Consider the following 24,572-nt stretch of genomic DNA (forward strand, 5'->3'; position numbering starts at 1 on the left):
ACATTGAATATGGTCACATTAGATTAAAATAAGTTCTACGAGAAAATTTATAAAAAAATTAATTGCTTTTTTGCGGGACGCCCAAAAGGCAGTCGTCACAGCCCATAGACACCCATTTTAGTGGTTAATTTTTTATATTTTTTTTTTTAAATTTGATTCGATACATCTCGAGAATAGCTGAGAGGATATATCTAATTATAATAATCAAATATTTAAGAATGTCCACTGAAGGTTGAAATGGGAAATAAAAATACTAAAAACGTCAATTGAACTTTTTGCTTGAGAAAGTGTTCTTTAGGAATATTTGATGTCTTTTTAGAAATATAAAATTTTGTATTACGATTATATAAAAGGTTAATTTATGTGATTCACCTGGCGTCCACAGTGTCACAGATGAGCTGACAATGCGCAGTGTCACTTCCACTCGACTCTTCTTCTACGTCAGACACAGACTCCGCCAGTTCCGCACCTTTTATCTGCGCAGCTATAACACACATATTTCAAGATAAGTAAAAAAAAATTGTTGTAAAAATGATAAGAAATATTATTGCTCTCTTATGATGTTAGATTGAAATTAATAACAAATTTTATGTATCTTTTGGTTTTATTTTTGAAGCTCCAAAATAAATTTATTTAAATAGACGATAAATATCTAATAATAATTATTATAAATGAGGATGGACCATGCACTCACGGAAATGACGGGTCTTTCCGGGCTTATGTCGTTTCTTGTAGAGTTTCTTCTTGCGCGGGCGCAGCAACTCTTCAGCGCCGCTGCTCGCGCTACCACTACTGCCTGCGCGCTTATTGCGTCTGTTATAAGAAAATATAAAAGTAAATTAGCTCCTAATAACAAAATAAAATAAAGAAGCCCTTTATTTCCTACAAATATAACTTTTTACATTGACTCCTAATAACAAAATAAAATAACCCAAAACAAATTTGGACAACAAAAACAAAATTTTCTTCGAGTTTAGCAAAAATGCGTCTCATTTGCATGGACATATAATGTTTTGTTTGATGTCTGATGATATTATTAGAAATTGAAATTGTTCAACTATATTAAAATTTCTTGGTCAAGGCGTTTCGATTTGATATGGAGTTGGTCCAAATAGGTCAATATATAGAGTATCAAATTTCATTTGGAAGCAATTAATTGATATTTCTATATTTAAATGGTAGACATATAAAATAAAATGTTATCTATACTTGTCTAAAGCGATTGGGCGTCGCTCGCAGATACTACACTGCCAATGGTAAAGGATCGCAAAGCGTCTTTTTTTAATATTAACTGTCGTGTCTTTAATGTTATTATTGTGCGTATTAATTAACTTAGGGGCTGTTCAAGTATTACGTAACCAGCTTCACAGCAATTTATTCCTACCCCCATTCTGTTGTTAGCAAAAGTATGCAAAGCTCTCAAAAATAAATACATAAACGTATTGATTTAGTGTAGGAATTGCGATGACGTAATCACCAAATAAGAAAATCAATACTTTACTTATATTTTCTGTACCATATATTTTGTTCATCTTAGCTATAAGATTACTTATAAACAATTATATCACTTACTTTTGACATGATTTCAGCGCTGTACATTCTTTCTTGGCGAGTTCTTCGCCTTCCCTAAGCCATTCTTGTTCAGCTGAGAAAAAGAGAAATCAGAATATAGACAACAAAGTATAAACTCAAATCGTGACTCGAGGTAATTATTATCAGCAAGTTATCAGAAGAGTCAAGTAAAAAAAACTATTGACCTAACTAGAACTAGTAACTAGTCCTAACTAGAATAAAAAGTTTCACTAATTATAAAATTATTTGATATAATATCCGACTTAAATAGGGTACACCTCATTTTGAAAATAATATATTACCTGTTAACTCCCGATGGTGTTTGCTTTGTTTCCTAGGAGTGGGGCCCGCTTCTTCACCTGAAGTGCTCAACTCTTCACACTATAGATCAAAATATAATTTATTTCTAGTTATCATGTTCCGTCATAAACCTCCATACATAAAAGGAAAATACTAATTTAGAGACAAGAAAAAACTGGCAAGAAGCCCTCCGTCACTCTTTTTGAATTTAGAACTACATATGTATACTACATATTATATACTCCGATTTTAAATTCCATAGAATTCTGACAGCTATCATTTTTTGAAATATCAGAGTAGGCAAACCTTTTCGGCCGCGCACATTTTTCAATTTCAATACGAGTCTGAACATCTAAGTCGATACATACATTTTATTTGTTAGTGTATGTTTCCATTTTATTAAGTGCGGTCTCCACATTAAAAGTAGTTTAACAGCGAGAGATAATTACCTCCATTTTCACCACAAACAATAAAAAAAAGCACAAGTAAACATTAAAACATTTTATTTTAAATGTTTACGAAACCTGGAATTAGTAGGCAGTGTTTCTAGCTAAATAAATAAAATAAAGTAATTAAATTTTATTTGATATATTGTTCGTGATATTGAAATATTTGTTATTTTGTGTATTAAGTCACTTGAGTAAGTAAATATTTAGTTTTACTTTTTTGTAGATAAAATATAAAAATACGTAGCATTTCATTGTGTGTTTAAAGACAAGATTGATTTATATTGTTAGATATTTTTTTCACATATGTATACGACTACGCCTGTCAGACTCGCTAGTACTATATATGTATATATATATCTGTGGCCATAGGTCAGAATATGATAAGTCATATGGAGAAATAAGGAACTCATCATTATCTGATCTATGACCACAGCTATATATATACAAACGAATTAGACAAAGTATATATTTCTCTTCATCAGCAATAGACAAGGCTAAAGGAAACAAATGCTCATATTATGATACTCACCGGGTCATCATCAGAATTAGTTTGATCCATGCTAACGCTGGCTTCTGACGAAGAGCGATGTGGCTTACAAGCCGGTGGAGGCAGACGAGCTGGTTCACCCACAGGACTGCTCACAGACACACCGGCACGCCCGCGTGACCACATAGCCCGCATCAATGCTGACGCTAAGTAAAGACTCTGCAAAATAACAAGCAATATCTTTTATAGCTTTATTGTATACTAGTGACCCGCCCTAGCTTCGCACGGGTGCAATGCTGATGAAAAGCAGGTTTTTATTATGTATTAGTATTTCCGTCGCTGGAAAGCTCCGATAATATACGCGTTCTATCGCTGCTAAATAATCTGTAATGGGCTGTATAGATCTATATTAAATGAATAATATAAGACATCACATTAGAAACGTCAAAAATAACAGTACTTCTCCACTATTTAATGGATGTTATTATACATATAAACCCTCCTCTTGAATCACTCTATCTATTAAAAAAACCGCATCAAAATTCGTTGCGTAGTTTCAAAGATTTAAGCATACAAAGGGACATAGTGACAGAGAAAGCGACTTTGTTTTATACTATGTAGTGAACTACTATGTAATATCTGAAGTGAAGCGTAGGACTGAGATATACTGAGGCATTACAAAAAAATATTTACTAATCCAATATCTAACAAACAAAAGAAAAAATATAAAATATATCCTAAGACTATCAAGATATACGAGCAGTGTTGGCCTAGTGGCTTCAGCGTGCGACTCTCATGCCTGAGGTCGTAGGTTCGATCCCCGGCTGTGCACCAATGGACTTTCTTTCTTTCTGTGTATTTAACATTTGCTCGAACGGTGAAGGAAAACTTCGTGAGGAAAACCTCATGTCTTAGATCAAAAAGTCAACGAGTTGTGTCAGGCACTGAAGGGTGATCACCTACTTGCCTATTAGATTTAAAAATGATCATGAATCTGATTCAGAAACTGAGGCAAGGACCTAAAAGAGGTTGTAGCGCCACTGATTTATTTATTAACAAGATACAATTAAACCTTATATATGAAGCAGAAAAATTGGAAGAAATAGTTTTATAATATCACCTGTTCTGTATGCTCCTTTGGAGGCAATGCGCATAGTAAGCTGTATAGATGGGAGCAAGGCTTTGGAGATAATGCTCTAATAAATCCAGGTAAGAGATCATAGACTTGGCGTCCACAATGTTTGAGTTGAGTCGCTGCCCATACAAGCTCAACATGCTCTGAGGTGATCCGGCCTTCCACGGCTAAGAACTTTAGGATCATGTGAGATTGTTTTATTACCTGAAAAGAATGTTTGTTAAGACAAAGACTAGGAAATATTTAATCTGAAAGTTTTCTTATCAGAAGTTAGAAGAGACAGTAGTGAAGGTATATAATTCTGAGTTACTGATGTTTTAGTACAAATAACTATAGTTTATTTTTAGATTTTAGGGATTTATTTCTCATAAGAAGACCCAATTAAGCCCTGTTATAAATAATTAATCACATTTCAAATATTTTTTTTTACTACACAGTAAAAAATAAATAAAATAAAGTTTTTGCACATAAAATATTTTTTTTCTAATGAAATAAGAAATGTGCTGTCCCATTACCTCAACATGTAAATTAGGGCCGAATAGATGTTCAATTATATCATGGAAGGACAACCAAGTAGCAAGCTGCTGTCCAGAGGTCTCAGCATCAGCAGCAGAGTCTCCAGCACATAGTTCATTATGAGCTGCAATGTGTGCATTAATCTGAGCTATACCAGCCAACCTCATAGTCAATGTACTACTGTTAAAGTACTTGAAAGCTAGGGCCAATCCGTCCAGATCAATTAGTGATGGTGAGTCTATTGGCTCTTTTGCTGCACCCCACATGAAATCTGTAAAATATTATTATTATCATCATATTTTTCTTTTTACAAGTTATTAACAGGCAAAGCCCACAATCTTTCAAAATATTAAAGAAAAGTCAAACCCAATCAGGCTGTACAACTATACAACAAAAAAGAAACAATAAAAGTTCTCCACTTGCCTGCCATAGACTTGACAGCTGGCAATCGCAGGTCCTTGTCTTCTAAACTACACATATATTTCATTATTCTATTTCTTAATGGCATAAATTGTTGTCCGACAGCTCTAAAGTTTAACCATAGCTTCAAATTCCCAACTGCAGCAACAATTGCATGAGCCATAGACAGTGGTAATGTTTTTGGTGTGGCATTTTCAAAAACTGCGGTCATTGCAAAAACTCCACCCAGTTTACAGAACAGATTTACATTTCTTAAGAGATAAGGTGGTATTTCTGTATCATGAAGATCACAATAAGAACTAAGATTTGTTATTTCTTGGGCTGAGAGATCATCAAGTCGACTCAATGCAGAGTGTTTGCAAGCTAAGTACAATGGAAAATTGTGTAAGAACACTTTTGATATGATATGAAGAAGCTTTTCTCTTTGTTGCAATGACCAAGTTTCAGTCTCTATACTAGATGAAGAGTTTTCAGGGTTTGACGATTCTTCTTTGTTTTGGTCAGTACATTCAGAGGGTGTTGTATTTTCTTCTTTTAGACAATTTTCTTCAGCCTCCTCTTTATCATCACCATCGGTCTTGTTGCTTTCGTCATCTTTTGCTTTCTCATTACTATCAACGGTCGGTGGGGTGTTGGCAGCAACAACCAATTCATCTTTAAGTACTTTTAATTGATATACAGAGAGGCAAATAATACTTTGAACTACTAAGTAAAATCTCTCAAAGTTTTTTACATCACGATAACAACACATACATTGCCTGAAAAGAAAATTATTTTATGAAGTCATCTCAATTAGAATTTCCTCAAATTTTAAGGAGACTTAACACTGGTCTTTAAAAAACAAGAAAGATATTTCGCGTTCTAATATATCAACTTTTACTTTTAAACAATATACAAAAAATACCTTTGAGGCCAGGATAGTATGTAATTTAATACTGTATCTAGCTCCGTTTGGCTTATTGATGGATATTGGGACACATCATCGGTTAACCGTGTTTCACCTGAAAATACGATACTTGTTTAAAACAAATAGGAAGGATGGTTCTTACCGGTGTTATTGCTAATAAGCAAGAGCATTGATTCACACAAATAAAATACTTTTACTCTTAAGAAAATGAACAGTATAATATCGAAACAATGTAACTTACAATTTACTAAAAGCTGAGAAAACTCCGAGCAAACATCACACATTCTCAATGATTTATAAGAAAAAGAAGCGAAATATTGTTAAAATATTATCGCAAATTTTGTTTTGTTTGAGATATTGATCATTATTGATATTTTCGTATCAGAAAACGAACTCTACTTCTAAAATGTCAAAGAATTCATTCACAATAAATCCACCATTGTTGACCATCTGCTGTCAATTGTCAAGGTTGAGAAAAACAGAATGAGCGTTTCTATTTAGAATATATTATTATAATTTAGAACAAAAAAGCATTAAATTTATATTTTATTAATTTCTTTTAATATAGATCCGATTTGGGTCTCGACTGATATCCCCAAAACTGAGAAAGAACCACCCTCGCCTACTCAAAAGCTTAACACTGCTTGAAAAGCTGTCTAGGACAATGATAAAACAAGAGTGTTGCAACGGGATCGAAGACGTAATTAATTAATCATATAATTAGGTAAAACTGAGCATAATTTTGTTATAGGTCAAATTACATTTATAAGATAGATTTACGTAGTGATATAATGTCATAATCAATAATTCGTAGACAACTGTTAGACAGCTGATTTATGTTTTGACAGTTAAAATCAAGAGAAATGTGAAAAATAGAAATTGAAAGAATGTGTTTTTGCACTTAAAATGATTTTATTTTCGAAAAAGTACTCCGTATTTTAAAGTTATTTTAAATAAGTGAAATGGTGCAACTACTGTATATCGTGTCTAGCTTACACGTTTTGTTATGTCCATTCACCAAAGTTGAAGAAAGCTTTAATATTCAGTCTTTTCATGATATTCTATATAATCGTTTTAACCTATCAGAGGTATTACCAGATTATCTAATTTTGGACTCATACAGAGTTTTAATAAATGGTTATAAAATGTAGATTTCTTCCAGTATGATCACAAAGAGTTCCCGGGAGTGGTACCACGCACTTTTTTGGGCCCTCTCTTCATTTCGGCACTGTCTTCACCTGTTGCAGGATTGTTACATCTGTCTGGTATAAATAAATTTTGGACACAGTATGTCGGTAGGTACATTTTCAACTATTTACGTCAATGCGGTCTGAAACAGTAATAAATAGCAGTGTAAAAAAAGGTTTTTGTTTTTATTGTAGTGCGCTTAACTTTAGCGCTAGCGGTGATAGCAGCATGGAGTCGTCTCAGAAATACTCTTCAAAAACTTTTTGGAAATACATTTGCCTGGTGGTTTACTATTATCACAGTGTCGCAGTACCACTTTATGTTTTATATGAGCCGTCCATTACCTAATATAATGGCCCTACCTCTAGGTTAGTGTAAATTTAAATGTTTATTTACTATTTATTTCCTTATTTCCTATTTTTACAGTAACTTAATACTAATACAATAGAAAACTAAGCTAAAAACAATAAAAACATAACAAGTAAAAATTTAAAATACAATTCTTGTGAATTCAGCCAGTGTGCAACTAAATACATCTGTCTCACACCCAATAATATTTAGGGCGCACAAGACATGTGTAAATGGTGCTTTTAGTAGTGATTGTTTTAGAATAAATATAATTTTTATATGTCACTTCTTAGTATACTGAGCTTTTAAAATATGAAGCCATAATTTTTTTTTATAGTTCTCTTAGCATATGATGGCTGGCTGTCAGGAAGACGTAAACAATTTATTATATCAGCGGGTGCATCTATAATTATTTTTAGATCAGAGCTCACCATGTTATTTGGCTTGCTACTCTTACTAGATCTATATTTTAAAAAACTGAATGTTGTAGAGTAAGTATAAGTTTTAAACTTTTAAAGATCACACAATTTTTTTATTCACAATATGTTATTTTATGAGTGAAAATTTACTAAATGCTACATAATATTAATAATATGTATTTTTTCTATTTATTTTAGCCTTCTAAAAGTGGCAGTGCCTGCGGGAATTTGCTTGATACTGCTTACCATATGCATAGATTCAGTATTCTGGGGTCGATTAGTATGGCCCGAGGCAGAAGTGTTCTGGTTTAATACCATTTTGAACAAGAGTTCAGACTGGGGAGTATCCTTTTAAAAACCTAACATACTAATAACAATATAATTTAAAGGAGACAATTAATAAATTTATGTGGTAATTTTAATAATGTATATACATTTTCCAGTACTTTAGTATAGAGAAATAATAATGTGTTTATTATTTTTCTAAAGGCTGTAATGTATTCATTTGCTTCTAAAATAATTGTCATTTGGCACCTTTTACCTTAATATTATAACACCAGACATCACCATTTCTCTGGTACTTCTATTCAGCACTACCCCGTGGACTTGGTCCAAGCATTGTGTTGCTACCGATTGGAGCTTATCTGGACAGAAGAGTAGTACCAATTATAGTTACATCATTTGTTTATATATTATTATTTTCTTTTCTTCCACACAAGGAATTGAGATTCATAATTTATGTCTTCCCATTGCTCAATGTATCGTCAGCGATAACATGCTCATATATGTAAGATATTTATTTTATTTTTAATTTAGTTCTGCCTCGACAGTGAGTGATAGTATTGTTTATGTAGATTATTGTGAATTAAGAAGTAATTTTTTTTATAAATCTGGAAAAGTATAAAAATGCAATAAAATGAAGCAACTAGCTTTTAACAAGTAAATTATAAGAATCTGGTATATTCTGCAAAGCAACTTTACTAATTTTTAAATTTTTTATAAATATTTACAAGGTAATGAGTGATTAGTCTTTCTTTCCTATGGTAGGAATATAGGTATATATACAATTTATTTATTTTCAGATATATTCGTCGAAGTAAAGCACCAGTATATGAATTATTATTTTGGATAATAATAGTCATAATAGTATGCAATATAATATTTACCTCTACATTGGTTCTTGTAGCTATGACAAATTATCCTGGTGGAGTAGCAATGACACGGTGTGTGGTTCTTTTATGTAAAAATGATTTTTATAATTGAAAACTTTTACAAATTAAATTTTTGTTGCAGATTCCATAAATTACTCAAAAATGAGCCATATGTACATGTTCATATAAGTAATTTGGCTGCTCAAACTGGTGTTACGAAATTCACACAAATCCATGACCACTGGTATTATAGTAAAAATGAATCATTGAGTACAGAACAATTGCAATATTATACACACCTTATTGTAGAAGCCAAGAGCAAATATTCTCCCAGCATTAAAGCATTTACTCAAACTCATACAGTCTTGGACAGTGTGGAGTCATTTTCGCACATAGCAATGAATTATAAAATTATACCGCCAATAAAAATCAAAACAAAGGCAGCACTTTTTATTTTAGAAAGGAAAAACTTCAGAGATGACCCACAGCCATATATTGAGATAAGTAAAAGTGCCTATGATGACTTAATACAAAGTGATACAGGGTCCGAAGAAATACAAATAAATGTAGTGCAATATGATATAAGTGATAACATCTCAGATGAGCAAGAGAATCATAGTGAAGTTTTGGAACAAATAAGTGATAATAATAAATCGTATTATACTGAAACTATATCACAAGAAAGTACAGTAACTTATGTGGATGACGAAGAAACTGAAAGATTTCGTAGAGAAATCGAGGAGTCTATATTAAAACAGGAAACAACAGACGTAAATGCCCAAAGGGAAATACACAAGGCAAAGGTACTTAACCGATCGGACCGAAAAAAGAAAGCAATTGAGAAAATAAAGGCGGAAACGAGAAAGGAGGTCGTAGCTTCCGCGAAAGAAAAATTAAAAGAATTAATGAAACGACATAAACGTGTTGCTAACGAAATAACCGAAAATGATATAACTAACAAAGAGGAAAAAGATACGGATGGCCGAGGGGACATCCCAGAGCAGGCGTCTGAAGAAAGTGGTTCACAGACAATTGTAGAAGGTATGGATGATGCTATGAGGGATAACGACGCTGTTTCCACTTCAACAGATGAACAGACACCTACCACGAGCATAAATGAGGATGATATTGCAAATGCCGCAAATGATCACGCTGCAAAGATAAATGATAACAATATCGCAGATGAAAATATGGATTCTATAGTGGAAGAAGTAATTACACGGCTGATTGATAGAAAAATTTATGACGACAAAACTAAGCCAGAGGACATTAAGATCGAGGATAGAAGAGTGATACAGAAGATAGTTGAAGAAATTTTATCTGAAAGAATGAATTTCAAGTCTGATAATACACAATAAATCTTATTTTGGCTCTAGTTAGTCATCAATTAAAATAATATAGATTTAAAATGTATGTTATTGTGTCCTACTAAGTGTTTAAAAATGTTTTATAAATTTAATTCTTAATTCTAGTCCCATCGTTTTTGTAAATTTGTTAAATTTTCAAGAAATAAAAAACGATTTAAAAATATATTTTTATTATAGAAAGAAAAATCTTCTAGCTATAACCTTACACTTATATTTATGATCATTTCAGTACATTGATACAATACATAGTTTATAAAAAAAAATGATTAAAAATATAACTTAATAAACATTAAAAAATAGTTTAAATCAAGATAATAATAAGGGAATGGACACATTTTCAGTGTAGCATGCACAATATTTTTTAATTCATCAAGAGATCAGCCATCCGTGGCTTCCTACTAAAAAAGTTCCCTGTTATGCTGACAACTTTGAATCCCGGACCATATTGAATGTATTCGATCCCGAACAATCAAGATGTTATTATGATCTTACAAATCTTTGTCATAAATGCTGAAAAGTGACTAGAAAGAGCTCCTATATTCCGGGAGTATTTCCAAACTTGACACTACATTAAAATTAGACTCATTTATATTTTCAGTAGACCTCTTATGGTCTATAGTTATCAGTTTAATGGTCCATATATTTAATACTACAATAAATTCCAATTGACATTACATTTTACCTGATCTTATAGCCACATCAGCCATACACAAATCTTAGCTTAATACTTAACAAGGAATCAGGGACGTTTGCATTATTTTAACTATCTATTATTATATTTAAGTATCTGCTACTCATCAAATTCTACTGTACTATAGTTAGATTTTTAATTCTGCAGAATTCGGACAGCTATAATTTTTTGACATATCAGAGATTACAAACCTGTTTAGTCTTGCTCATTTTTCAATTTCAATACAAATTTGAACATCTGAGTCTATACATACTATATATTATTTGTTAGTGAATGTATCCATTATCATAAGTACGGTGCTCTACATTAAAAGTGGTTCTACGGTGAGTGATAATTACGTCCCTTTTCATCACAAACAGTAAAAAACGCACAAGTTAAGATAACATTTTATTTTATTAAAAAAGGTTTTCTAAACCTGGAATTAGTAGGCAGTGATGCCAGCTAAAGAATGAAGTTATTGAAGTTGATTCGATATATTGCTCGTGATATTGAAATATTTGTTATTTCTGTAATAGGTCACTTGAGTAAGTAAATATTTACATTTACCTTTTTGCAGGTAAAACAAAAAATACGAAGCATTTCTTTTTTTTCCGCCCTTTTTGGGTGGAGAACTTTTTTAGTAGCAACACTTATGAAATGTCAGAATTCTACGGAATGAAAAATCTGAGTATAATTGCGACTACACACGGCCATAAAATATCGGGCCAATGGTAAAATCAGCTCGTAGTTCGAATCGATAGTAGCGTACTTTTCTCACGTCCCTGTCTGTCAGTATGTAACCAACCGTGCAGCAGACACTCTCAAAGCAGCCAAAAATAAGCATTGCTTTGCCAACTGAGGCGATCTAGGGACTCCCCACCACTTCCCTGATAGTGCCTCTGATTTTAGGGCCGTGTATACACTTTAAAACATAAGCCGGGAAGAACTTAAGAAAACTACGTGAACATGTCCCTAAGAATATAAAAATGCCACAAATAACGTGGACTGTCTTTTGCCAAATTGATGAAATGGCAACAGTTGTAACAAAAAATTCAACACGTTAAAACTTACATTTGTAAATATAACCTCTGAATTTGTTTCTTTTAACTATTGTTAAATAAGACAATCGGAATGGCAATTTTTATTTTAAGCCTGTAGTCTCTGTATCTGGTTCAAATAAATTTATTCAATATTGCCCGCAAAAAGCAGTCTGCTAAAACATTCTCCTTGTAATCTTTTACTAACTAGTTCTAACAAAAACCTACTTAAAATTTAAAGTAAAATCATTACCTAAGTATATAAATCGACTATTCCAAATCAAACAATCATCACAATTTTCTGGGAGATCTGGTTCTGGTCTGGAGTTTATATATCAAGTAGCGTTTTCCAATTATATCTGGCTGAGTTGGAATTGATGGACGGAGGGCAAGGAGGAGAAACAACCTCCCAAGGGTTGTCTCGTACCGCCCCAACTGCACAATATGGTACTCTCAATAGATTCTGACTGATCTGGTAGTTAGGTTCGTCAGTTTTGCCTTCAGCCAATCTTTTAAATGCCAACACCATCAGGTCTAGTGTTGCCGCGTGACCGACGAACATTATGTTGCCACCTGAAAATTTACATTTTAATGGCCCGTTGAGCTTAATCAATTGTCTTTAAGAAAGTACATAATTTGTCCTCTTAATACAATATTAAATACGTAACAGTAGGTTAGAACATGCAATATGAGTAACCTAACACTGAACCGTAGGACGCCAGGCATCACAACCCTTACCGCCTAACTAAGATTAAACTTGACAACGCGGAGCATCAACAGAAGATAATAAAGATCTACTCGCAGACGACCCAAAGGCCTATCGTACTCGCAGACGTCTAGCTAGTAAATGCTACAATTTTGGTGGATCATGGCATTATATAGACGCCGCGCGCTTCTGTGTGCGTTGTGTGTACGCGTCTTGGTCGTAGTGTGCTATTGTTAACGTCAACGCGAGTCTGTCGCGTTACAAATTTATATTTGTCTACTGATACAGTTATTTAATTTAGTAATTAAAAGAAGTTAAAAATAACATTTATATTTAATCAACCTACCTTCTGCCTGAGATTCGTTCCAAGCCGACTGCATAACCAATTCATTTCGTTTAAAGAAATCATCCAAGGTTTCCGGCGTATTAGGGTCTAAGTCAATATAGGGCTTGTAACTGAAAGAGACAACAAATAAAATAAAAATACATATACATTGTTCAGTGAGGCTTAGTTTAAATCAGAGTTACGCCCCGCGAGCATAGCCAGGCGCTCTTCAGAATTATAAACATAATATAGCATTCATCAGTTTATTTATATTTTTTAAGACGGGTTGTTACTAAATATTGTAGGTGCATTATTTAAAACTAACCCAGGAACTGTATAAAACAATGCACAGTCGGTGCCAAGGTTTTCATTAATTTTACATGTAAAGTAATTAATAACATTTAAGTACAGATACCGGCAATCTTTTAGGTATCACTGGTAGGGAGGGCAGGAGGGGGGAGAGTGACGTGTCGATCGCGTGATTGGTAAATCGGTTGACGTTTGTGTCCCGCGCTGCGATACGATGCGCAAACTTTCCCCCACTCCCTTGATTAATGCTCAAGAAGTTTGCCGGTATCTGTATCCAATCGCATTTTTAAACAATAAAAATACTACAACTGCAAATGAATTCTTATAATTTTATTCGTCTTTAATTAAGAGTTAAAGAAAAAATATGATAACTGCTAAGCTCTAAAGGCGAAGAGGTTGAAAAAGAATCATACTCGACATCAACATTAAGTCCGGCGTCGTGAAGTTCCTGAGGTGTCATGAAGGTCGGCATTCCTTTCGTCAGATACCACATCTTGTATTCAAACAATCCTGGTTCAACACGAACCTTTACAGATGGATCTGCCTGTAGACCTGGAAATTAGTAAATAATCATCGGACCACGACATATGTAGGTACAACACAAGACTTAGTAGATTTTATAATTATTCGAATTATAAGAAACTGTAACTTTATAAGAATTTATCTGAGTTATTATTGTTTCATTCATACCAAAACCAAGATTTTCAAACTAAATACTCTCCACTAAAATATTTGAGCCGAATTTTAATTTACAAACGAAAAGCTTGATATATAGACGGTGTAATTAGATTTTACCGGAAACAAAAACCAGTTACTGATTTAATTAACTGGTTCGTAAAAAGTTATCGGTAAACATTTAAAAAAATGGGCTTTAGCTTATCAATTTAAAATCCCAACAAATAAACGGGTTATTATTTCTTAGGACACACCCATAAGTGTCCGACATTATGAGCCTTTCCCATATTTTATAGATCAACAAATAACCAAAAAACATATATAACGTATTGTGCTCTTATCAAACTGTTCTTCCTTCCTGTCATCCGCTTCTTTAACCGCTTTAATACAATGGAAGAAGTAATGAATAAAAAAAATATTTCCTATGAATATCACGTTCATATCCCAAACACTTACTTTCAGATCATCACATACCACATTCGAATAAGGTATTACCTTATTCAACGTATTTTTTTTATAGAACAGGGGTCAAACGGGCAGGAGTTGACTGATGTTAAGTGATAACGCCGGCCATGGACACTCAATACCAGAGGGTGTGCGTTGTCGGCCTTTTAAGAATTGGTACGCTCTTTTCTTGCAGGACCCTAAGTATATTCCACCTTTAGTAAAATTGTTTTTTGTTATATATTACTTACTATAAAGTTAACAATCATCTTGTTGATAAAAGGGCCTCTGACTAGCTGCTAGGCAGGCTACTTCTAATTAATTTGCGATATTTGTTTTAAAATAAGTGTTCTTTGATGATTTACTATTTTAAAAGGGTACCGAGAGTTTTTTACTCCGGCTTTATGTCTCGGCCTACACCCTGTTTTCTTTGCCGATGACGAATAAATGACGTGGAATAAGTTATACTTGTATTTTTTATTCCATAGTAAATATATATAATTTATGTTAGCTATATTAAGAAATAAGATAAGTATAGATAATAGAACATTGCACTGACCCTGCAGGAAGCTATGGGCGGTTTCTATGGAACGAAGAGCTGCAGATGCGTACACGTGTTTGACTGTGACTCCATTCAGACGCATGCCTTCACCTACCAGCTGAGCTTGCAGGTGCCCAACCCGAGTCAACGGAGTGTCCAGGGCATATGAGTCGTTTCCGCCTTTCCTATTATAATAAAATAAATTTGTTTTATAACATCCATATTTGATTACGATGTTTACTCATAGCGACATCGTAAGTCCATCGTAATACAGAGTAAGTCGAGTCATCGCAGTATTGTAGTTAATAAGTTGTATTAGTCACGAGTCAATCAATCAAAATAATTCATTAATTTAGGTAACACAATGAACTTCAAAAAAGATATGCATATTAAATTCTTCTAAATTTACATTTACTGCCACTTATTAAATCAAGGGCGTAGAACGGAAAAGAAGAACTGGCAATAAACTTTCCGCCACTCTTTTCAATCGCCAAGTTTTTTTTTCTTTTACACATCGTTTGTAAGGCAACCATTACACCATGTTCCACGTGACATCTTAAGTAATGTATATTATATAATAATTTATTTATAAAAATAAAATAAATTTAAAACAAAGATCTATTAATTTATAATATGACGTCTTTTAATGAACTCTCCGTGACAAACGTTTAATGAATATGAAATTATATTTAAATTAATAAAACATCGTACCAATTAAACCATTTGAGGGTCAAGGTATACAAATACCTGTTACAATGACATTGTAAAGTTTTTAGTCATTTCAGTGACTAACTGCTAATCGTTAAATACTTCCAACAAATAACTGATAACATACCTTTCGCCCAACTTCAACGGCATGTTAAGGTCTTTTCTGACGTAAGTCCCATTATCATCAAAGCAGTAAGGCACCCATGCCCCGTAAGTCAAGTCGACCCTTTCGCCATGACGCATCCCTAACATCCACCGACGTTCCTTTCCACCTTTCGCTTTTGCCTCCTGAAAAATACTCCTTGATTAAAATCCTAAACATCACCGGTTTAGAGTAAACTGTGCAGCGTTATTTTAATGGGGCAAACGAGACAAAAATAAAGTCAACGGGTGTGTTGGTGACCTTTTAATGAACGGTCTTTTCTTTTTGGCTTTTAAGGGACAATCATTTTTATATAGGCTTGGTAAATTATGTATCATTTGTTTGCAAAATTACCCCGTCATTTTGAGTCAAGTTTTTTCTCATATTGACGCACTAAGAAATCCAGTTGTTTGTTTAATTGTACGCCGTTATATCAGAAAATAGTCATTCTAAGTGAAATAATCTTTTTTGAATAGTCTTCTGATCGTGAAATGATTTCTTAACATTCCGCTATTACACGGTAAAAGGCGAGGCACATAATGTGTGATTAAAAATATTTAGCGACAATTTGTAGAATATTCAAAATATGCTACAAATTACTCAAGTAAGAAGACAGATGTTATATTAAATAAGAAACGAAAAAGCTAGTTAGTAGTTTAGTAAAGAAAGTTAGTTTGACTGTCTCGAGACAAGAGCTAGTTTCATAGTTTTATTGAATCACGAAATGTTTGTCACGACTCCTTAGAAAGCTTTAACTGTACAAACTAGTTTTGTATTTAAATTTCAGACACCGTGTGTAAGATAATTTATATATTTTATAAACTGTATACCTACAGATAGACTTTAAAAACTATAATCAAAGATAAAAGATGTTAAATTTCGTGTTATTCCTTACCTTACAATCACCCATTGACGCAGTGTCGCCGTTACCACATGCCTTTTCCGATTTTAGGTCGAGTCCCCTATCTCCTAAAAATACACAATAGCATTCAATAGCAATAGGGTGCGTCACTGAACAAAGCAATGGCGGAACCCACCCCTCAAAAACAAAAAAATAACTTAGGAATTATTACAAACATATGTTTGAAGATTTGAATGTATTTGTTTATTCAATTCCTACGAATAGCCAATCCGATGCGCGAAACATACCTATTACATTTAAAATTCCAGCTTCGGCCTTGTCGAAGGTTACAGCTTTCCAATAATTCTCCCAATCTTTGTAGGTATCTTCTGACTTTTCCTGGGCGAGATTGGAGGCATCTTCGTGCGGATAGCCGGCCATATCTGCATCTGTTTTAGACTCCGACTTCGATTCTGCACCTGTAAACTAGTTTTTATTCCGGGAACCTATGCGTCTATGCGACCCTCCCACGCGGGCACCGCAGGTATAATAAACAAACGACTCATGTCGCGTCACTCTTACATCCGTCTCTTTTACTCCCATGAATTTATGGCTAGTGTATAATTACATAGGGAATAGAAAAAGTTCTAGCCTCATATTCATAATGACATTTGAAAAAAATTACTCACGGGAATAATCGCACCTTTGTAGACAGCAATCTTTATCTAAAGTTACAGTTAAGTTCACTAGATTCGCAATAATTAAGACGTACACAATTTTAGAATTTAAATACACCGCCGACATCTTTGTGTTGTTTGGTCTACTACCACAAAAACAGACCGACACTATTGACTATCAACACATACATAAATAAAGTTCATTGTTCTGATAAATTATGTTTTCTAATGAAATTTCTATTGAATCCATGTAGGAATAATTCAATAAGAAGCACCAGTCACTGCACTACGTCACACATTGAACAAAAACTATGAATGCGTTAACGATCGCTTAACAACTAATTAATAACTTAAAACCTACACCGGAATTATTTGATAAACAGTTAAAATATTTTCTTAGTGATTATTTTATGTTTTCACAACGCATGTGTTTACTTACCTAAATTATTCCCCAAAGTAATCGTGCGGTGTAACGTCCACGCGTCCGACTCGGCTGTGCGTTGCGTATACACAGCCGGTAAGTAGCCACTCACGCCTGAATCATACGGTTTTTTATTGTTTACTAAATACAAATATCAAAGCATCTAAATAAGATTAAGATCTTCTTAAGAAATGTATAACACAATATGTCGTTTTTTCGATGAACTTTTGTAAAGTTCAATTTGAATATGATTTTTACATTCATAAGTGTCTGACTCAACAGTTCAAGGTCGACCTTGAAATAATTTCGAAGATAAGATATGTTATATCATTATTACAATGTCAGTATTGCGTGATATGAAACTTGAAACGTTAAATACTTATTTGTTTATTTTCTTTCTATTCCTACTGTAACTATACATATGCAATATAAAACTTATTAATATATTATATAACAAATTAAACAAAGAACATAATACTATATAAACAAAACAAGAAAATATAAAACCTAAATCTTTTTACAACAAATTATGAATTATGCAATCTTTATGAATTCAGCCTTAATTATGATTACAATAAACACTTTAGTATCTACGCCAAAATTAATATTTTAGATTTTTTTGCAATTTGCGTGCTTATACATATATTTCCTTGCATACTTTTGCATTTAAAAAATAAAAACCAATTTATATTGTCTATTATTTATTCAAAAACTAGATTATATCGCCTATGTACGTGTGTATACAAAAATTAAATAACATAGAGAATAATTTTCGACGATCATATGATCACATGAATTTTATTCTAAAAGTGAAAACGGTTTTAATGATTTCGACGTAAGTATTATAAAAAAAAAACAAACCAAGTAGCCGACTTCGCACAAAAAACATCTCTGTCCGATAGGCGTAATTTGAAGCGATACAAAAACAGAATAGATAAAAAATATTACCTGTGAGCCAAGACGTTCCGTAGACCCAGCCGTCTGGACTGCTGTCAAATTGTTTTTCCTCAATATAAATATAATCTCCAATTACTAGCTCCAATTCATCATTTGCTACTGGAACGTAACTTTGTGTCACTTTATGCACCTAGTAAATAATATTGCTCTCGTAATCTGATATCTTTTCACGCTTGAACGTGCATTATATAATGTGTCCAACTCGCCTTTGTAAATGCAAAAGTGAGTTTGTGGACATGTGAGTTAGGTTAGAACTGTTTAAGCTAGAAACCTATTTAAGCTGATTATGTGATAGCAAGTATGTGAAATATTAGTATTTTATCTTGTGTTTCTTATTTAGGAAAACTATCATACCATCTTAGCCATTATAGAAGAAAGTTTTTTTTTCTTTCAGTTTAATACTAAATCTATCTAAACTGTACACAATCTAAAGAATTTGTATTTATCTGAAAATCTTATTATCCAGAACTGGGAAATAGAAAAAATATAAACTGAATTAGGGAAGGACTATACATATAACATCATCAACATAAAAAAAATAGTAGTAAAACAACTTTCAAGCTTGTGTGTGTTATAATAATAGATGGTCAACCAAAGAAGTAATGAGTAAATGAATTTTGTAACTAAATGTAATTAAGTAGGTATATGCTGTAGATTTTTTTTCAGATCACACTATTAGACGAATATTGTATTACTCTTATCAGCCTTAAATTGTATAATCACTGTTAAAGACTACAAATTTATATATCAAATTTTTATTTGACATATTCAAAGTTCTTAGTTTATGTGCCTATCTAGGCACCTCAAATATGACGATAGAAAATAATATGACTTACCAGGTGATTAGCAAATCGAGGGTCCCGGGAGTACAATCTTAGTTCCCAACTGCTAAGTGTCTCAGGTTTTAATTCCTCAACAAGTTTTTTCAATGCATCATACGCTGAGGCCTCAAAGTGGTATGCTAGCGTTATATGTAAGGATTTTACGTGTGCCTCAAGATTTGTAGCTAAAACACACATTAATAACTTTTAAAACCTCTATTTATATGCTAAATGACATATCACCTCAGTGAATTAATTTTAAATTTAGTTAGTTAGTTACAATATTTGAAAGTTATGCCTACTAAAGCATAGCAAAATGTCAATTATATTAAAAATAGTTATAAGCTAAAGCAAGAAAAATATATTTACCTGACAATATGTTCCAAATAGTATGAACAAAACTACTTTTTCATTACTCATAAAAAGCACACTACACTACTATACATGCATGCTTACTATGCACATAGTTCTTACATATATCTTTCTCTTGAGCCATAGTACACCATGGAAAACAAGCACCCAGTGCATCCAAATGTTCATATGTATCCACTTTAACACCCACTACAAATATATACCATGTCAGGAATTAACTGCTACATACAGCTTTTTAAAATGAGAAAGAATTGTTAAAAATCATTAATTTGTAGTATTGTTAAATAGTACAAGTTTTTTTACTTTTTAATGTTATTTTTTTTATTTTAATGTTCTTAAAATTAGTTTAACTGATATAACATTAATTTGTGACATGTTAATAAATTAAAACTTATATATATATATATATATATAATAAAATATCAATTTGTAAAAGGATCTTAATTGATTACAATTAGAACTCACATATAGAAGAAACTTCTTTCACAAACTGTACAGCAATTTTTTTTAAATACTCTGCATGTTCTTCTGATAAAAATAGACCCATGAAGTTATGAGATACATATGGTTCTAGTTTAAGTTCATTCATTGGAGGATCACCAACCATTTCAACCACTTGCTTAACTGCTTTTGCCAATTGAAGAGATGCTTCATCTGCAGCCTACATTTTAAAAAGATATGATATTTTTTAAGAGTTTATGTGACTTAGCAACAATATATTTATTTATATTTCACAAACCTTAAAAAACGAGACAAGTGTTATGTGTGGTGGAAAGTTGTGTGCTCTATTCCAACTAGAAACAGCTTTAGATTTTTCCCAAAACTCTCGTAACTGGGTAAGCAGTGGTCCTGTAGGACTGGCATAAAATATATATTCTCTTGGTTGATCAACATCTATCAATGCATCATTAACATGAGTTAGAAGCCAATCTGATGCTAGTTGCACACTACGATTCCCTGTAGCAGCCAAAGCTTTTAGTCTGCAAGAAATAATTAATATTTTATACTTAAATATAAATTTAATATTTTTGTATTCACAAAATATTAATTGTATGTTGTGAAGCAAATAAGTATTATAGACACTTATTATTATTCTTACACTCTATTCTTCGGAAACCCCATTTGTAAAAGTATTTGTAATGGTGTGGAATCTTGTTTAGATGTTTTGCTAGATGTGGAAAATTTTCTTGGTGGAAGGTTAGTCATTTTTTATTAATTTTAATTGCAGAAGACTTATATTTTCTGCTTCCCTTATATTACGAGATCATACGTCAATTAATCGTATCACTTTATTTATCTGAAATATAAATAGTAATTGTTTTGTCACAGTGAAATCTGTTTTATACAATATATTATAGTCCACTAACCACTTGAATGTATAAAATTTGAAGAGTTTTGTTAATAGAGATTTTTAAATCACTTTACCAACAATATTAGGCCAGCGTTGTCCTCAAATTTGAATTAAAATGAACCTATACAAAAATCCTTTAAGAAAATTCTTTAAATCCTATTTTATTTTATACCAAATCCATCAGACCAAAACTCTTATAATATGAGTACAATGATGATTGTTTTGATTTCGCTAATTATTTTGATGAATCTCTCTACTTATTTTGTGAATCAATCTAATTTTGCATTTGTTACTCATATAATCTATGTTTGTTTCTTAGGGCTGTGGCTAGTGTCATGTAAATTAGAAATATGTATACATAGTGTACTGTATATTGCTATTGTCATCTGTCACTGAGGATTGTAATTTATAATAATAGAAATAGGAACTGCCGCCGGTTGAGAGTTGAGACTAAAAAGTATAAGCTACGACTATTGTAATAATCTAAAATAATATTACCTATTTCCTAATAAAATGTCTCAGAAAAGTGATGAGCTAAAAAGTTATTGGAAAAAAATAAAATATGCTTTTCCAATTTTAAATAATACTCTTCCTACTGAGTGCACTGACCAAGAGTACGAGGAGATAATACAAATTATTGTCGGACTTGGAATTCAAGTTAAAATACGTGACTTGGTATTGGTTCATGTCGAGAAATATTTAAGGGTGTATGTTGCTCCATCATTTTGGTCTAAATTTACCAAAGTAGAAGAGGATATCAAAGCATTTCAACTTTTCAAGTCTGCTGTTAATGATCTGTATGATTCTGTGAATCAATTTTCTGATATGTTAAGAAGATTAAAACACCTTAACAATGAATGCTGTGATAATAGACCAATATTTGGGGAGAAGGATGTTATACTAGGATTTAAACAGCTGTTAAGGGCAACTTTATTATCTCAGTTACCTACCACATATCACATTATAATAAACCATTTTTATGAGTTGTCTTTTAATGTCTTTGACAACATGAAGTCTTCTGATATGGATGAAGATATCTGTTTAGGTTGTTGGAATGAGTATTCAGAATGTAACTGTGCCTATATTGTTAAAGTTTTTTATGATACTAATAAGAAGTTGGTGGAATTGCAACTGCTTGAAAGACTTGCTGGTCAGGTGTTGACCAACTTTATTCAAAAAAAGATTGAAGTCCACATTCGCAAAATATGTACTGGAGCATTTGATGTTTCTCATATGTCTCACTTGGAAGACTGGCTTGATACCACAGTCATGACTTGGTTGACCAGAATTTACTCAGCAGGTTCATCACAAGCTCCACCTGGTATTAAGTATGCTATAACTAAATTTAAGCAAAAACTAAGTTTTTTCTTATACCAAACATACACGAAATTGCGTATAGATCAGTTATTTAATATAATTATTGAGTATCCAGATTCACAGCCTGCCATTGATGACATAAAAACTTGTCTAGAAAGTACAAATTTATGTTCTTTGTTGTGTAAAAAATTACAAACTGCCTTAGAGACTAGGTTATTGCATCCTGGTGTAAATACACCTGATATATTAACAGCCTATATATCAACAATAAGGGCGCTCAGACATTTAGATCCTTCTGGTATTATTTTGGACACAGTAACTAAGCCAGTTCGTAATTACTTAAGAAATCGAGAAGACACTGTTAGAAGTGTTGTAAGTAGCTTGACAGAAGAAGGCACTGGCAGTGAGCTTGCTGAAGAGTTAGCAAAGTTTGCAGCTGAAAATGATGAAGACAATGAGAAAGAAGAAGCCTGGGATGATTGGTACCCTGACCCCGTAGATGCAGATCCAAGACGAACTCTAGGACGAAAAGGAAGTGATATCATATCAATGCTTGTAAATGTTTATGGCAGTAAAGAATTATTTGTCAATGAATATAGGACATTGCTAGCAGACAGGTTACTGGCACAAGGTGACATTAACACAGAAAAAGAAATTCGTTATTTAGAGTTATTGAAACTCAGATTTGGGGAATCTCAATTACACTTCTGTGAGGTAATGCTAAAGGATATTTCAGATTCCAAAAGAATTAATTCCCTCATAAGTCAAGATAAAAATTTTGCAGATATGAATGCAAAATTTTCATCAAATGCAATGATTTTATCTGCCCAGTTTTGGCCTCCATTCAAGGATGAAAGCTTAGAATTACCTGAAGAAATTAAGCAACATTTAGCTGACTATACAAAAGCTTACGAAGCACTTAAGGGTAATAGAACATTAAGCTGGAAACCGCACTTAGGGAATGTAAATATTGAAATTGAAATAGGTGAAAAAAAGTTGGATTTGACTGTTTCACCATTTAATGCAACTCTAATTATGCATTTTCAAAATAAACCCGAGTGGTTACTTGAAGAGTTGCATGATATTATGAAAGTGCCTATGACTGTTTTAAGGAGAAAGATTACTTACTGGCAGAGCTTAGGCCTCATTACTGAAAAAAGTACAGATTACTATGTCTTGGTGGATGGATCCGAGGCTAACAAATCAAATGTACCTTCAAATCAAGTCCAAGAAATGATTTGTGAAGATGAAGAAACAGAAAGTGTGATGGCTTCAGCACATGATCAAAGAGAAGGTGAGCTTCAAGTCTTTTGGTCGTATATTGTTGGAATGTTAACAAACTTAGATTCATTACCGCTTGAGAGAATACATCAAATGCTGAAAATGTTTGCATCACAAGCACCTGGCACAGAGTGCAGCTTAAATGAATTAAGGCAGTTTTTGGACACCAAAGTACGGACCCATCAATTAGTATTGCAAGGTGGCATGTATAAATTGCCTAAACTATAAAACTTATTTTTACAACTACTATATTCATTATTTGTTAAATAAAAGAAATTATAGATATAACAGAATTTTATTTTTCACATTTTAATATAAAACTTGGATATAATTATCAGTGGTTTATAAAACGTGTTAACTATTATTAATACAATGTTGTTTAATTTCGAAGAAGTTATGGATTAGGATTTGAAATAAGTGGAACACACCACAAACCAAGATTTTGTGTAAAGTTAATACTTTGCGATTTCACATTTCTGTGTCAGTCTTAGCTAATTTTAATATATATTATCTACATAAAATAAAGATAGATACTGCAAATGAAATACTGATAAATAAGTTGGAATGCATTATAACACAACAGGAAACCATAACATATCTCACACTTTTGATACCATAAAATGGTGTAAATCTCTTCAAAATGCTAGTATATAATTTAAACAAATGTTTTGAAATACACATAAACATAACAGTTTGTTATCGACTAAATTTGTTATCA

General features: G+C 32.5%; 4 protein-coding genes across 7 annotated transcripts in view; 2 read left to right on the forward strand and 2 right to left on the reverse strand.

Annotated features, from left to right (window-relative positions):
- Positions 1-6,212, reverse strand: part of LOC110993093 (ubiquitin carboxyl-terminal hydrolase puf) — a 38,719-nt gene extending 32,507 nt beyond the window's left edge. For all 3 annotated transcript variants that reach the window (XM_022259187.2, XM_022259188.2, XM_022259186.2), the window contains exons 1-10: positions 6,028-6,212; positions 5,784-5,880; positions 4,883-5,637; positions 4,459-4,730; positions 3,929-4,147; positions 2,851-3,027; positions 1,875-1,953; positions 1,573-1,645; positions 695-813; positions 373-484 (exon numbers count right to left, since the gene is read on the reverse strand). In XM_022259187.2, coding sequence (XP_022114879.2) covers positions 373-484; positions 695-813; positions 1,573-1,645; positions 1,875-1,953; positions 2,851-3,027; positions 3,929-4,147; positions 4,459-4,730; positions 4,883-5,637; positions 5,784-5,880; positions 6,028-6,070 — 1,946 coding nt within the window. In that variant the 5' untranslated portion in view covers positions 6,071-6,212. The remainder of the gene's footprint in view (positions 1-372; positions 485-694; positions 814-1,572; positions 1,646-1,874; positions 1,954-2,850; positions 3,028-3,928; positions 4,148-4,458; positions 4,731-4,882; positions 5,638-5,783; positions 5,881-6,027) is intronic.
- A 420-nt stretch (positions 6,213-6,632) lies between these two features.
- LOC110993073 (dol-P-Man:Man(7)GlcNAc(2)-PP-Dol alpha-1,6-mannosyltransferase) lies at positions 6,633-10,365 on the forward strand. The gene is made up of 8 exons (XM_022259161.2): positions 6,633-6,874; positions 6,949-7,081; positions 7,169-7,342; positions 7,660-7,813; positions 7,940-8,084; positions 8,302-8,528; positions 8,824-8,964; positions 9,035-10,365. Exons 1-8 carry the CDS (start codon positions 6,749-6,751, stop codon positions 10,248-10,250), a joined length of 2,316 nt encoding a protein of 771 aa, XP_022114853.2. The 5' UTR covers positions 6,633-6,748; the 3' UTR covers positions 10,251-10,365.
- Positions 10,366-11,552: 1,187 nt separating this feature from the next.
- LOC110993070 (ubiquitin-associated and SH3 domain-containing protein B) lies at positions 11,553-21,450 on the reverse strand. 2 transcript variants are annotated; one of them, XM_022259154.2, is made up of 15 exons: positions 21,331-21,450; positions 21,005-21,202; positions 20,645-20,885; positions 20,371-20,566; positions 20,008-20,094; positions 19,549-19,718; positions 18,704-18,842; positions 17,774-17,869; positions 16,966-17,136; positions 16,712-16,785; positions 15,802-15,962; positions 14,985-15,151; positions 13,720-13,858; positions 13,019-13,128; positions 11,553-12,539 (listed from the first exon to the last, which is right to left on the reverse strand). In XM_022259154.2, the coding sequence occupies exons 2-15, from the start codon at positions 21,109-21,111 to the stop codon at positions 12,295-12,297; spliced, it is 2,103 nt and encodes a 700-aa protein (XP_022114846.2). In that variant the 5' UTR covers positions 21,112-21,202; positions 21,331-21,450; the 3' UTR covers positions 11,553-12,294. The 2 variants fall into 2 exon arrangements, with proteins under 2 accessions (XP_022114846.2, XP_022114847.2); XM_022259155.2 differs by lacking the exon at positions 20,008-20,094 and having other exon boundaries at positions 21,331-21,449.
- Positions 21,451-21,679: 229 nt separating this feature from the next.
- LOC110993084 (anaphase-promoting complex subunit 2) lies at positions 21,680-24,375 on the forward strand. The gene has a single exon (XM_022259176.2). The coding sequence runs from the start codon at positions 21,770-21,772 to the stop codon at positions 24,080-24,082; it is 2,313 nt and encodes a 770-aa protein (XP_022114868.1). The 5' UTR covers positions 21,680-21,769; the 3' UTR covers positions 24,083-24,375.
- Positions 24,376-24,572: the final 197 nt, after the last annotated feature.

This window comes from Pieris rapae, chromosome 1, assembly GCF_905147795.1.
Source record: "Pieris rapae chromosome 1, ilPieRapa1.1, whole genome shotgun sequence".
NCBI classification, from domain to species: Eukaryota; Metazoa; Arthropoda; class Insecta; order Lepidoptera; family Pieridae; genus Pieris; species Pieris rapae.

Coding starts and splice junctions, on each gene's coding strand:
- LOC110993070 (XM_022259154.2), bottom strand. CDS start 21,111: ATGACTAACCTTCCACCAAGAAAATTTTCCACATCTAGCAAAACATCT. Junction 20,095..20,370: donor GAAAGAAGTTTCTTCTATAT/GTGAGTTCTAAT, acceptor ATATATTTGTAG/TGGGTGTTAAAGTGGATACA. Junction 16,786..16,965: donor TGGAATTTTAAATGTAATAG/GTATGTTTCGCG, acceptor GTGTATTTTTAG/GAGATAGGGGACTCGACCTA.
- LOC110993084 (XM_022259176.2), top strand. CDS start 21,770: ATGTCTCAGAAAAGTGATGAGCTAAAAAGTTATTGGAAAAAAATAAAA.
- LOC110993073 (XM_022259161.2), top strand. CDS start 6,749: ATGGTGCAACTACTGTATATCGTGTCTAGCTTACACGTTTTGTTATGT. Junction 8,085..8,301: donor ACAAGAGTTCAGACTGGGGA/GTATCCTTTTAA, acceptor TTATAACACCAG/ACATCACCATTTCTCTGGTA. Junction 8,965..9,034: donor GGTGGAGTAGCAATGACACG/GTGTGTGGTTCT, acceptor TTTTTGTTGCAG/ATTCCATAAATTACTCAAAA.